The sequence below is a fragment of the Budorcas taxicolor genome, chromosome 8 (genome assembly GCF_023091745.1).
Source record: "Budorcas taxicolor isolate Tak-1 chromosome 8, Takin1.1, whole genome shotgun sequence".
NCBI classification, from domain to species: Eukaryota; Metazoa; Chordata; class Mammalia; order Artiodactyla; family Bovidae; genus Budorcas; species Budorcas taxicolor.
Window position 1 is genome coordinate 91,432,857 of NC_068917.1, and position 14,438 is coordinate 91,447,294.

General features: G+C 42.0%; 1 protein-coding gene across 1 annotated transcript; it reads right to left on the bottom strand.

The window, feature by feature from the left end:
• Window positions 1-1,628: 1,628 nt before the first annotated feature.
• On the bottom strand, window positions 1,629-6,211 carry CKS2 (CDC28 protein kinase regulatory subunit 2). Its single transcript, XM_052645328.1, has 3 exons — window positions 6,037-6,211; window positions 3,023-3,150; window positions 1,629-1,701 (listed from the first exon to the last, which is right to left on the bottom strand). The coding sequence occupies exons 1-3, from the start codon at window positions 6,093-6,095 to the stop codon at window positions 1,649-1,651; spliced, it is 240 nt and encodes a 79-aa protein (XP_052501288.1). The 5' UTR covers window positions 6,096-6,211; the 3' UTR covers window positions 1,629-1,648.
• Between the last annotated feature and the right edge of the window lie 8,227 nt (window positions 6,212-14,438).

The window sequence follows — 14,438 nt, forward strand, 5'->3', positions numbered from 1 at the left end:
TTGACCACTAGGAAATGTGCTGGGAGAGGAAGAGATGGAAAAGCAGAGTGGAAGTAAGCAATCCTAGGGCAGGTGGTGTTAGGTAGAATGGGAAATGCAGGGTGTTGCTTGGGAGAATGAGGGGAGGGGGAGTGCAGATCCTAGAACTCTTGTTTACTTGGTGAAAAGTGGAAGCTGTTTGACCAGTAGAGATCCCAAACTGGAGGCTAATTGTAGGTTCTCTGGTGGCTCAGAGGATAAAGCGTCTGCCTGCAATGCAGGAGACCCGGGTTCAATCCCTAGGTTGGGAAGATGCCCTGGAGAAGGAAATGGCAACCCACTCCAGTATTCTTGCCGGGAGAATCCCATGGACAGAGGAGCCTAGCGGGCTACAGTCCACGGAGTCGCAAAGAGTCGGACAGGACTGAGCGACTTCACTTTCACTTTCTATTGAGTGACTACCAGGTATTTCAAGCAGTAAATGCAGGCAATTCCAGCACATCTCCTCGTGTTCTGTGCGCCTCCCACAGGTCAATTAAACACACATCCAAACCTCGAGTGGAATGAGGCTTGGGGTCTGACAGTAAGCTGTTCTGGAGATTGAGCATTATGCCTATGTTGTTCTGTGCTAAATACAATCAAGTTTACTTAACAATTCTGACGTCTTTCTGTTGGCCTAACCCTGAACCTGTAGCCAGTGGACCCATGGGGATGGGAGTAAGTTCTAGGCTCTTGCGCATCACTACACTGCCCTCAATATTTATCATGCTTATTATGTGAAAGCACTACCCTTTTCAAAGAGAGGTGCATACAGAGGACCAGCATACTAGGGGTCTCATGCTTATTGGCAGCCTAGCTAAAAGGTTTCTTCAGCATTAGCAATGATGATAAAAAGCCTGTGTTTGGATTAACTAAAATATTTCCTTAGCAGTTAAAGCAATTTGACACAAAATGCACACCATGTTAGAAGTTTTTAAAGTGCTGTGATAGTTTATATAAAACTATCCCCCTTTGGCACATGGAGAAGAGAAATGGGGTTAAGTGGTTTCTCCCAAGGCAATAATTACATAAATAAGTGAAGTAACCCAGAGTATTAAGTTGGGTTTCTTTCTGTTCAGTTGGAGATTCTAGACAATTCTCTAGGAACTAAACAGAGCTATAAAATCTACCTTGACTCTGTTAAACTTACCCCTAGTTCTTAGTATCTTTTTAAGTGAATTTAAATGGTACCCTGAATCACACCAAGCTGATAGGTTTAAACCCACTTAACATTTTATTTCTTTGAAGTGAATTTATTTCCTCAGGACTATAAAACTGAAATCATTCAACATCCTCAACAGTCACAAGTTAACCTTAAGAAAACAAACCTCAGTAACTTCAAAGAGTAATAAATGCAACATACAAACTTTATTTAACAAAAGTAACAGATAATGTCAAACAGGCACTTATATTAAAAGAAAAACTGACTAGAAATTTTTATCTTAAAACACCTTACAGTAACCTACTTGCAGTTGCATTTAACTGAGCTCTGTTGCTGTGAAGAATACAGCTCATGCACAGGTATGGATGAACAATTTGTACATTTTTCAAGTATTCACTGAATACTACCTTATATACACATATACATTAAATTTGAGAAAGATTTAATTGATGATCCCCAGATAAAGCTTCATTTTTGTTGATCTTTTGGAAGAGGCCGTCTAAAGAGAAGGATGTGTGGTTCTGTGGAAACAAAATGTTTTATATTAATATGGTTAATTTTCATTCCTTCAACAAATTAAGAGAATTCTCAGTTGAACCAAAATAAAGTAAATCCACCGTCAACTGATGTTATTTATTAAGGTATCTGAAATTTTGCTTTTAAGCTACTATCAACAATAAACAAGAAATCAACATTAACAACGAGCATTTCCCCCCAATTAATTTTACACACTGGAGAAAAGGAAAGTAAAGAAGTCATTTGAGGAGAAGGGTTTCTATCTTTAGAATCTCAATTCCAATGAAAAGTAAAGAAAAAGGTTATCTGTTGTAGGGAAAACACAGTTAACACTTCATTAAAAAACCGTAGGTCCCAGGGGCCCTCCTGGTAGATTCTGTTTCAATAGGTGGAGGACTGAGTAGGAACCTACAGGTAAGGTCCTCAGTTGCTTTGTATTATCTGGAGAAAGACCTTTTTAAATGTAATTACATGCTCTGATCCCAAGATAGTTATAAGTTTGAGTTTTTGCTGCCGATGCTTTTCTTTAAAAGTATAAATCAAGATAGCTTTAGCTTTACCTAATTCATATCATTAAGTTATGGCTCAGTTGGTAAAGATCCACCTGCAATGCAGGACATTTGGGTTCGATTCCTAACCTGGGTCAGGAAGATTCCTTGGAGAAGGAAATGGCAACCCATTTCAGTATTCTTGCCTGGGAAATCCCATGAATAGAGGAGCCTGGCACACTACAGTTCATGGGGCCACGAAGAATCAGATACGACTGAGTAACTAAACCACCACACCTAATTCAGCTTCTATGCCTTCAAATTTTGTTCAAAGCAATATAAATCCTTTAATTTAGATTTATTGATAACCCCAAAACACCAGGGTTTCTTAGTCTACCTTACTAATAGTTTACCAATAATCTAGAAAACTGTTCAAATCACTTCAAATTGCATCAGTTTTCTATACACAGAACTTCTAGACACACAATCTTAAATTTTCTTAGTTTTCATATAGACACCAGAATTCTAAATATATTTACGACAAAATACTTCAAGATACTACTAGCAATGACACACATTTTAAAATAAAACAGAATAACCTGTTTGTTTCTTTTTTTACTTCATAGGTTATTTTTGCAGATACAAGAATGCATGCATTCTTTTCACTTTGTAAACTATTGTTTACTATAAAATTAGAACCTTCTCTAGGAAGGAAAAGTCATTCAAAAATAGTCAAGCTTATCACTTACTTAGGGATATCATTGAAACATCAGTATTACTAACAAATTTTCAACAACCACTATTTTCAATTAATGCTTCTCTAAATAACAAAACTTACCTGGTTCATGAATCATGTAATGAACCCAGCCTAGACTCTGTTGGACACCAAGTCTCCTCCACTCCTCTTCAGACATCAGATGGGTTTTGGGTACTTGTTTGGAAAGTTCTCTGGGTAACATGACATGTCTGTTAAAAAAATATATAACCAAATATTAGTACTCTATGTGGATATGCCTTTCTTACAATTATGGTCACGTTACACATACATCTTTAGAACACTTAAAGCAACCCTGTTATGTTATCACTGGCATCAATCTTAAGAACTACTTAAGTAGTTCGACCACCTTTAATTCTGATTTTGATGGCCTGTGTTCAAATTAGAAATTAGAATATGTACTCCAAAATTACAAAGCATTTTATTTATGATTAACATTTTTCCCTAATAGAGGCTGCTTGCTAATTGTCTCAATCTTACTCAGGAATAGAACCTCAAAAACCAAGCAGGACACATGGTTATCCAAAACACCCCAGCCTCCCCTGCAGCTACCTCTGGTCTCATGACTAAATCGACCAATAGGATAAAAGCAGAAAATATGCAACTTATGGAAAGCATCCTGAAAAGAAAAGAGCATGCCAGTTTTCATTTTTCTCCTTCCTGTTGGTTAGGAAGCAGACTGATGTGATCAGGGAGCAAGAGAAGTCATCTAAGACCACAGCTGCTGCTGTTAAGTCGTTTCAGTGGTGTCCAACTCTGTGTGACCCCATAGACGGCAGCCCACCAGGCTCCCCCGTCCCTGGGATTCTCCAGGCAAAAACACTGGAGTGGGTGGGTTGCCATTTTCTTCTCCAATGCATGAAAGTGAAGTCAGGTCCGACTCTTCATGACCCCATGGACTGTAGCCTACCGGGTTCCTCCATCCATGGGATGGAGGCAAGGGTACTGGAGTGGGTTGCCATTTCCTTCTCCACTAAGACCACAGAAGTGATTATAAATTGAGAATGGTCCCTGATTGTAAGAGCTGAAAATAACCTGTTACCTGATTTCTATCTTCTACCTAATTGTTGGTTAGTCTCAAGAGAAATGTACAGTGCTTTTGTACTCACCTTACGTATACCCTACAAAATACAGCAATATTTTATGTTTAAGTGGAAGTCACATCCCTACCTTCTCCATAAACCATAGAAATAGGCTAACCATCATCAAGGTTTGATGACAAGGGAAAAATCTGTAGCTTCAATCTCAGATGGAGAGTCTACATGTATTTGTTTTCCCCCTGCATGGGTATATATTGGGCTTCCCTGGTGGCTCAGAAGGTAAAGAATCTACTGCAATGTGGAAGATCCCCTCCAGAAGGGAATGGCAACCACTCCAGTATTCTTGCCTGGAGAATCCCATGAACAGAGGAGCTTGGTGGCCTACAGTCCATGGGGTCACAAAGAGTCGGACACGGGACTGAACAACTAACACTTTCACACTTTCAAAACTATATATATTTCTAACTACATATAAGGAGAATTGTTCCCCAAAGTTAACATGTCAGTACCAAGTGCTTTTCATGGAGGGTGATGAGGTAAAGAAGGTAATAACAATACAAACAAAGGAGCTACTAAGATAACATTGCAGGATACAATTAAATTTCCCTTCTCTGAAGATTACTGCCCTGTTTCATAAAAGTTTAAGTGGCTTGGTCAAGAAACAGCTTTAATTAATACTGGATTAGATATTAATCCAGATTTTAGTAAGATTGTGGTTATATTCTGTCCATTATTGCAGTATCCCCAGCTGAATTCTTGGTCAACATCACATAATTGAACATTATATCAACACATTACAGGATTAGAACTGTGTAGTATGTAAAAATAAGACAACTGACTTCAAACAAAGAGACTTTTCCAATGCAATTAGGTATTACTAATCTGCAAGGCTGTCCAGAGAATACAGATTTACAAGACATTAGGGGGAGGGGAAAAGAGGAGACCCACCCACTGTTACTGAATGTACGCTTTCTAACTCAAAACAGCTTTCTTGGACATCTAAAAGGATAGCAGACAGAAAAGGTCACTGTTTGGCCCCGCCTACACGTTAGCAGTTTCCCAGGATGCAGCGTCCTAGTCACCACCCAGGAGGACTGGGCGGAGCTGGTGTTTGAAGCCACACCCTAGTTAAGTCTCCGGCAAGCGTTAAGGCGATTGAGAGTTCGTTTCCTCCCACAATCCAATTTGCTAATCCCATTTGGAAACTACGCTCTAGTCCCATCACATAATGATGCAGAAGCCACACAAAAAAAAAAAAAAAAAAAAAAGCCTCAAAGCAAAAAATTATTTGGCCGATATAAACTAACAGAAAAAAATGCCCCAAAGCTGTTGGAGTTCTCAATTTAGTCTCCAAAGGAAGCCCCTTCAATATTAACCCAAGAAGGTTACCACGCACCAGCACCCGCCCAAAGTCGCCATACCCACTACACATTCAAATCCCAAGCAAGCTCGTTTGGGGGGGGGGGGGGGATTCCCCCACAAACTAATTTTTAGTGCCATCAACTTCAAAAGAGAAGTGTTTCTCTGGCGACGTTACCTGACCAAAATCACCCTTCCGACCGCCCCTCGCCCTCTGTGACTGGGGGTGGGGGGGGGCGTTTGCCTGAATGCCAGGTAGGCCGAAGTTTTTAGGAACAGCTGCGCTTTTATGCAGGCGTCGGACTCTCAGCGCCAGGCTTCGGCCAAGCCGGGCCCCCTTAGGCCCTCGGTCCCTTTCCTTTAGGGCGGCAACTCTGCACCAGAAGCGGCCCCCTCTGCGCTCCAGCTTTCGTCCCCCTCACAGACAGGAACAAAGAGCGGAAGCCGGCTGGGCCGGCCTGCCAGACGAGGAGAGGCGCGCGCTCCCACCCCGGCGGCCCGACCCCAACACAACAGCGACTCCCGGCTGGCCCCCGACCTGAACTCCGGACCCCGACCCTAACCCCAGCCCGAAGCTCTTCGACCCCGACTCTGGGTCCCAGGTTCTCTCCCCTGGCCGGAGTTCCAGCCCAGGCTCGCCCGGGGCCGCGGCAGAGGTAGGCTGTCCGGCCTGCTCACCGGTATTCGTAGTGTTCATCGAAGTACTTGTCCGAATAGTAGATCTGCTTATGGGCCATCCTGCAGGCGGGCGGTGAGCAGCAGCTGACTAGAGCGAAGCGGCGCGAAGACAGGGCGCAGGTGAGGGGACGTCTGCGTCAGGTGAAGGCAACGACTCGACTGAGACCAACCGACCGTAAGCCGAACGAGCCAGGTTTGAATCCGACAGCCCGCCGCTGATTGGGTAACGGTGCCGACCAATCACCTTCCGCTCATCCTGCGGGAAGGCGGCAACCAGCTCCTAGCCTATCGTCACCGCCTTTCTGTGGCGTTTGCACAAGATTAGCCAATCAGAGGCCTGTTGCGAGGTCGCCCCAGGAAAGAAGTGATGATTGGCGTGGCGTGGGGGTGGGGAGCTCCCTAACGAGAAGGGCGCGGCCAGGGAAGGGCGGAACCGGGACGTTAGGGACCGTAGAGCGCGTGCGCAGGAGTTTAGAAGGTTCCAGGTCCGCTGAGCCGTTTGGACAGCGAACCTGCGGGAGGGGTACGGTATCGCGAGGTTTGGCGAGGCCCGGGAGTGGGAGGGGGCTGCCTGTAGAGCTGTCGTCAGTTTGTCCGCGCACCCTCCGCTGCCGGTGTTACGTGCCAAAAGTACGTGGGAGTTGAGGAAGGCCGGCAGCCTTAGACTGAGGGAAAGACTGAGAGAAAGAGGAAAGAGTGAGGGGAAGAGTCTTAACCCGGGCGCGCCCAGCCGTTTTGTGGAGTAGAGATCCGGAAAGCCAAAGTTGTGCCGGGACGTGAGGAAGACGTCAGAATACCGCACAGCGGCGAGGCCGCATGGAGTGTCCCGGAACCTCGCTACTGAGTGCTGCGGGGGTGGCGGTGCGAGGCCGTTGCCCAGACACCTCTCTTAGGGGAAAATTGTCTTCCCACGCCCTTCGCACATTCTGACAACTCTATAGATAGGCGTGCGTGCGTATGGGAAAATAAAAATTACTAAAATAATGATGTTTGGTAGAGGACGACGGTATTAAAAGTGATTTGTAAAAATTCCTTTGGCTTGTTATGCTTGAAATCTAATTTAAAATTAAGGTACTTGTACGGGGTTCCCTGCTGGTCCAGTGGTTAGGCCTGTGCGCTTTCAATGGCGTGGACCCTTGGTAGATCCCTGGTAGGGAACTAAGATCTCACATGCCCCGTGGCCAAGAAGAAAGTGTTTTTCACTTTTTCCACAATGAGCTCCTGTGGGTAGTGCTGCACAATACCGGTAAGAGCGTCATTGTCCTGCCACTGCCTCCCTCCCACAGGATGGTCGCTTTATCTCTTGACTCAGCCTAAGCTAAGAAAGTCGTCTTCATCACCTGTTCGGAGGAAGTCCCCACCGTCCGCATTCCTCTCCATCCTTGCCCAGCAGGTGCACGCTCGGTCGGGTACTGTGCCCCCACCCGCACTATAACATAACCTCCAGCAAACCAGTGTGGCAGGCATGTCTGTTTTGTTCACCACTTTATACCCCAGCACGTAACGGTTCCTTGTGCTCCACTCCCTAATTTTAAAGCAATTACTTTTCAAGTAATGTATGCCTAAATAATTAAACATAATAATATGTCATAATAATAAAGATGAGAATAAAGAGATTTCCCTGGCGATCCAATGATTAAGATTCTGAGCTTATCCTGTAGGGGATACGGGGTTGGATCCCTGGTGGGGGAGGTAAGATCCTGCCCATGCCAAACATCAGGGCCCCCCAAAAAAAACAAAGGATAGAAATAAACCGTTATGAGAGACGGTTAAGGAAATCACAAACTTTTTGGCAGAACTTAGGAAAGAAAATCTTACTAAGAGGTATGTAAGAGACTGCTGTGAAAAATCACAAACAGAAAAGCAGAATAGTAAAATCAGCTTCCATAGACCAGTTGCTCACCTTCAGCTGTTAACATTTGGCCCATCTTGTTTCAACTCTTCCCCTTTTCCCTATAATATCTCTAAAGAGAGCCCAAATAAAATGTCATTTCACTCTGAGATAATACATTTTTGTATATATCCGTACAGGGTACAGAGTCTCAAGAAAAATTTTAAAAATATTTTAGCACCATGTCATTTCTACACTTGTGATTCCTCTTTTTTTCTCTAATAGTTGTTTTCTACTTGGCCTCTCTCTTTCCTTCATCTGCTTCCCCCTGCCTGTCTTCCTGTACTGGCTCAAGAAGCCAGAGAAAGACTGAAGAATCCTATGTCAATTAACCTAGAGCAGTAATTGAAAGTCCAACTGTATGGTAACAGCTGCATAAGGGTGAACAGGAAAAAACATTGAACTATACTTAAAAAGGGTGAGCTGTATGTATGGTATATGAATATTTCAGCTCAAATGTAAATTTTCAAGAAAGACAAACCACTGGACATATATGGCTTTACAGAAAAGTTTTACCAAGCTCCCAAGTTTTACCAAGAATTTATTTCAGAATAAACTCTTCTGCTCTATAAGAAGTTATTAGGCAAGAATAATATTGATTCAAAAAAAATGAGAAAAAGTAGATGTCCCTTTCACTCAAAGACATACATGTAAAAATTTCAAATAAAATGCTGGCCAACTGAATCCTATTGTGTTTCTTAAAAGGATGATTTTACTATCTCCAAATGTAAGAATAGCTTAATGTTATAAAATCTGTTAATCTAATTCACCACATTAACAGTGTAAAGGAGAAAAAATGATCCTCCCAACGGATGCAGGAAAAAAAATTTGCTAAAATTCAGTGCTCTTATAATCAGCAGTAAAGAGCCCACCTGCAGTGCAGCAGGAGCCTCAGGTTCAATTCATGTGGGGAGAACCCCTGAAGAAGGAAATGACAGTCCTTTCCAGTATTCTTGCATGTAAAATCCCATTGACAGTCCAAGAGGTTGCAAAAGAGTTGCACACGACTTAAAGACTCAACAACAATAGGTGCAGAAAAAAAAATTGCTAAAATTAACTACTCCTATAATACAAACTCTTAGTAAACCTACCACTCACTGGTGATACCACTCTTAGCAATTAGAAGTAAGAGGAAGCTTTGTTAACCTTGTAAAGCTATCTATAAAAAACATAATTCTTATGAGAAAACATTGGAAGCATTCTCTTTAAAATGTTCTATTATCTTCAATTAGATTGAACAGTGTTTGAAAATCAGCACAATTAAGAGAGGTTTAAGACAAATTAATTGGTAAGAAACAAAAATTGTTTGCAACTGATGTAATCATCTGTATGTATAAGATTAATATCCAAGGTCTATTGCATTCCTGTACCCCAGAAACAATAACTAGAAAACCTATTTAACAATAATGTATCAGCATCAAATGTCACCTACCTAGGAATAAGCCTAACAAAGGATATGCAAAATTATGAAACTTTGAGAAACATAAATGAAGTCTTGAATAAATGGGCAAATATACTGTGTTCCTGCTTAGGAAGACTCAGTATGGTTAAGATATAAATTATTTCCAAATTGATTGTAGAGTTAGTCTAATTCCAATAAAAGTACCACATTCAAAGGACTTACTTGACTCTAAAATAATAAGAATAAGGAAATGGCTAAGAATGGCAAAGACACTTAATGGACTCTAGCAGATCATGATTTATTAAGAACTTGTAGTAATTCACTATGAACAAAGCTAGTGGAGGTGATGGAATTCCAGTGGAGCTATTTCAAATCCTAAGAGATGATGCTGTTAAAGTACTGCACTCATTGTGCCAGCAAATTTGTAAAACTTAGCAGTAGCCACAGGACTGGATAAGTTCAGTTTTCATTCCAATCCCAAAGAAAAGCAATGCCAAAGAATGCTCAAGCTACCACACAATTGCACTCATCTCACATGCTAGCAAAGTAACGGTCAAAGTTTTCCAAGCCAGGCTTCAACAGTACGTGAACCGAGAAATTCCAGATGTTCAAGCTGCATTTAGAAAAGACAGAAGAACCAGAGATCAAATTGCCAACATCTGCTGGATCATCAAAAAAGCAAGAGAGTTCCAGAAAAACATCTACTTCTGGTTTATTGACTATGCCAAAGCCTTTGACTTGTGTGGATTGCTAAACTGTGGAAAATTCTGAAAGAGATGGGTATACCAGACCACCTGACCTGCCTCCTGAGAAATCTGTATGCAGGTCAAGAAGCAACAGTTAGAACTGGACATGGAACAACAGACTGGTTCCAAATAGGAAAAGGAGTATGTCAAGGCTGTATATTGTCACCTTGCTTATTTAACTTATATACAGAGTACATCATGAGAAACGCTGGATGAAGCACAAGCTGGAATCAAGATTGCTGGGAGAAATATCAATAACCTCAGATATGCAGATGACGTCACACTTATGGCAGAAAGTGAAAAAGAAATAAAGATCTTCTTGATGAAAGTAAAAGAGGAGAGTGAAAAAGTTGGCTTAAAACTCTACATTCAGAAAACTAAGATCATGGCATCCCGTCCCATCACTTCATGGCAAATATATGGAGAAACAGTGGAAACAGTGTCAGACTTTATTTTTTGGGCTCCAAAATCACTGCAGATGGTGACCACAGCTATGAAATGAAAAGCCTCTACTCCTTGGAAGAAAAGTTATGACCAACCTAGACAGCATATTAAAAAACAGAGACATTACTTTGCCAACAAAGGTCCGTCTAGTCAAAGCTATGGTTTTTCCAGTAGTCATGTATGGATGTGAGAGTTGGACTATAAATAAAGCTGAGTGCTGAAGAATTGATGCTTTTGAACTGTGGTGTTGGAGAAGATTCTTGAGAGTCCCTTGGACTGCAAGGAGATCCAACCAGTCCATTGTAAAGGAAATCAGTCCTGAATATTCATTGGAAGGACTGATGTTTAAGCTGAAACTCCAATACTTTGGCCACCTGATGCAAAGAGTGACTCATTTGAAAAGACCCTGATGCTGGGAAGGATTAAAAGTGGGAGGAGAAGGTGATGACAGAGGATAAGATGGTTGGATGGCATCACTGACTCAATGGACATGAATTTGAGTAAACTCCAGGAGTTGGTGATGGAAATGGAGGCCTGGCGTGCTGCAGTCGATGGGGTTACAAAGAGTCGGATACAACTGAGCAACTGAACTGAATTGAACTTACTAGCCTGGGAGATGAGTGCAATTGTCTGATAGTTAGCACATTCTTTGGTTCTGCCCTTCTTGGGAATTGGAATAAGGATTGACCATTTCCAGTCCTGTGGCCACTGCTGGGTCTTCCAGATTTGCTCACATAATGAATGCAAAAACTTGATGGCATTCTCCTTTAGGGATTTGAATAGTTCTGCTGGAGTTTCATCGGATCCACTAGCTTTATTAACAGCAGTGTGTTTTAAGGGCCACTTGACTTTGCACTCCAGAATGTCTGCCTCTGGGTAACTAACCACACCATCATAGTAATCTGGTTCATTAAGATGTTTTTATACAGTTCTTCCATGTATTCTTTCCATCTCTTCTTGATCTCTTCAGCGTCTACTAGGTCTCTACCACTTTTATCCTTTATTGTGCACATCTTTGGGTACAATCCTCCCTTGACATATACAATTTTCCTGAAGAGATCTCTAGTCTTTCCCCTTTTGTTGTTTTCTTCTATTATTAAGCACTGTTCATTGAAGAAAACTTTCTTGTCTCTTCCAGCTATTTTTTGGAACTCTGTTAAACTGGATGTACCTTTCCTTCTTTCCCTTGCTTTTTGCTTCTCTTCATTCTTCTGCTATTTGTAAGGCCTCCTCAGATAATCACCTTGCCTTCTTGTTTTTTTTTTTGGCAGAGGGATGGTTTTGTTCTCCACCTCCCTTACAATATTATGGACATCTGTCCATAGTTCTTCAGGCACACTGTTAACTAGGTCTAGTCCCTTGAATCTATTCATTACCTCTACTGTGAATTCATATGGGACTTGATTTAAGTCATCCCTGGCTGCCCTATTGCTTTCCCCAGTTTTCTTTAGTTGAAATCTGAATTTGGCTATGAGAAGCTGATGATCTGAGCCCCAGTCAGCTCCAAGCCTTGTTTTTGCTGACTGTATACAGCTTCTCCATCTTTGGCTATGAATAATGTAATCAGTTTGATTTTGACCATTTGGTGATGTCCATGTGTAAAGCCATCTCTTGTGTTATTGAAAAAAGGTATTTGCTATGACTAGTGCATTCTCTTGGCAGAATTCAGTTAACTTTTGCCCTACTTCATTTTGTTCTCCAAGGCCAAACTTGCCTGATATTCCAGGTGTATCTTGACTTCCTACTGCTGCATTCCAATCCCTGATGATGAATAGGACATCTTTTTTAGGTGTTAGTTCTAGGAGGTCTCCTAGGTCTTCAAAGAACCGATCAACTTTGGCTTCTTCAGCATCGGTGGTAGGGGCATAGACTTGGATTACTGTGATGTTGAATGGCTTGCCTTGGAAATGAACCAAGATCGTTCTGTCCTTTTTGAGATTGTACCCAAGTACTGTATTTCAGACTCTTTTGTTAATGATGAGGATTATTTCATTTCTTCTATGGGATTCTTGCTCATAATAATTGATATAATGGTCATCTGAATTAATTTCACCCATCCCATCCATTTGAGTTCACTGATTTCTAGGATGCTTATTCTTACCATCTCCTGCTTGACCATGTCCCATTTCCCTTGATTCATGAACCTAACATTCCAGGTTCCTATGTAATACTGTTCTTTGCAGTATTGGATTTTACTTTCTTCACCAGACACATCCACACTGAGCATTGTATTAACTTTGGCCCAATTCCTTCATTCATTTTGGGGCTACTAGTAATTCTACACTCTTCCCCAGTAGCATATTGGACCCCTTCAGACTTGGGGCACTCATCTTTTGGTGTCGTATCTTTTGGGCCTTTATACAGTTCATGAGGTTCTCATGGCAAGTGCTAGGGTTTAAGAAGATCTGTACCAGGAACAGGGTCAAAGACCAAATAAGTATTGCTGTCATAAATCACAGTATCACAATATGAAGTTTCAAAAAGCCCAGTGGGGTTGGTAAATCATGCTGGCCTAAAAAAACCCATCTTAAGTACTGTCATAGTGTGCTGAAGTGATGATTGGGTTCAGCAAAACATTACCACATTAAATTTAAGTCAATTTAATTCCTATTTAAACTGAAGTTAGTTTAGTTTGCATTTAGCATTTTGTTCTTTGGAGAAGGCAATGGCACCCCACTTCAGTACTCTTGCCTGGAAAATCCCATGGACGGAGGAGCCTGGTAGGCTGCAGTCCATGGGGTTGCTAAGAGTCAGACACGACTGAGCGACTTCACTTCACTTCAGTTTCTTTGTATAAAAGTTTTAAACTTTATTCTATTTTATGTATTTAAGTAACATTATAATAAAAATGTTTCCCCCACCCCCACCCCCAGCAATGGCACCCCACTCCAGTACTCTTGTCTGGAAAATCCCATGGATGGAGGAGCCTGGTAGGCTGCAGTCCATGGGGTTGCTAACAGTCGGACACAACTGAGCGACTTCACTTTCACTTTTCACTTTCATGCATTGGAGAAGGAAATGGCAACCCACTCCAGTGTTCTTGCCTGGAGAATCCCAGGGACGGCAGAGCCTGGTGGGCTGCCATCTATGGGATCACACAGAGTAGGACGAGACTGAAGCGACCTAGCAGCAGCAGCAGTATAATGGATGTAAAGTTAACACTGGTAGTCAGAGGGATTTATTTACTTTCAAAAGGGATCTGTACACTTCTTACATTTGAAAATCTCTGCTAAAATGTAGGGCTATCTCATTCTGGTCAGCCATGAGGCACAGCCTCTGGACACCCTTTACCTCATGGTTTTAATGCTAAAAACTTGACCACTAGTCTAAATGCACTGATGCCAAATCAAATCTTGGAGACAGAGTTTTGGGTGAAGTGAAAAAGAATACCTTTATGGTTTTACCAGGCAAAGGGGGACACAGACTTGTGCCCTGAAAAACTGTGTGTACCAACCCAGGAGGATTTAGTGAGAAATTTTTTAGCAATCGTTCAAGGAAGAAGGTGCTGATAAGGATTCGACTGTGTGCAGAGCCTGTGCTCCTTTAATCTGGCCTCGGGTGGTCTTCTCTGTAACGCTAACATCTTTTACTTGTTGAGCTCTTAGTTCTATGTTGGGCCGCATGCTAAATCACTTTAGTTGTGTCTCACTCTTTGCGACCCTGTGGACTGTTGCCCTCCAGGCTCCTCTGTCCTTAGAATTCTCCTGGCAAGAATACTGAAGTGGGTAGTCATTCCCTTCTCCAGAGGATCTTCCCAACTCAGGGATCAAACCACGTTTCCTGCATTGCAGGTGAATTCTTTACTGTCTGAACCACCAGGAAAGCCTCTTTAGTTCTATAAAGAACTCAAATATATTGTTATATGTATCCCTTGAGAGGAGAATGAAAAAGTTGGCTTAAAACTCAATATTCAGAAAAC

What these genes read in the sequence shown, in the direction of transcription:
- CKS2 (XM_052645328.1), bottom strand. Translation starts at nt 6,095, where the DNA reads ATGGCCCATAAGCAGATCTACTATTCGGACAAGTACTTCGATGAACAC. An exon ending in GATGAACACTACGAATACCG is followed by an intron (nt 3,151 to 6,036) that starts GTGAGCAGGCCG and finishes TTTTTTTAACAG; the next exon opens with ACATGTCATGTTACCCAGAG. An exon ending in TTACATGATTCATGAACCAG is followed by an intron (nt 1,702 to 3,022) that starts GTAAGTTTTGTT and finishes TTGTTTCCACAG; the next exon opens with AACCACACATCCTTCTCTTT.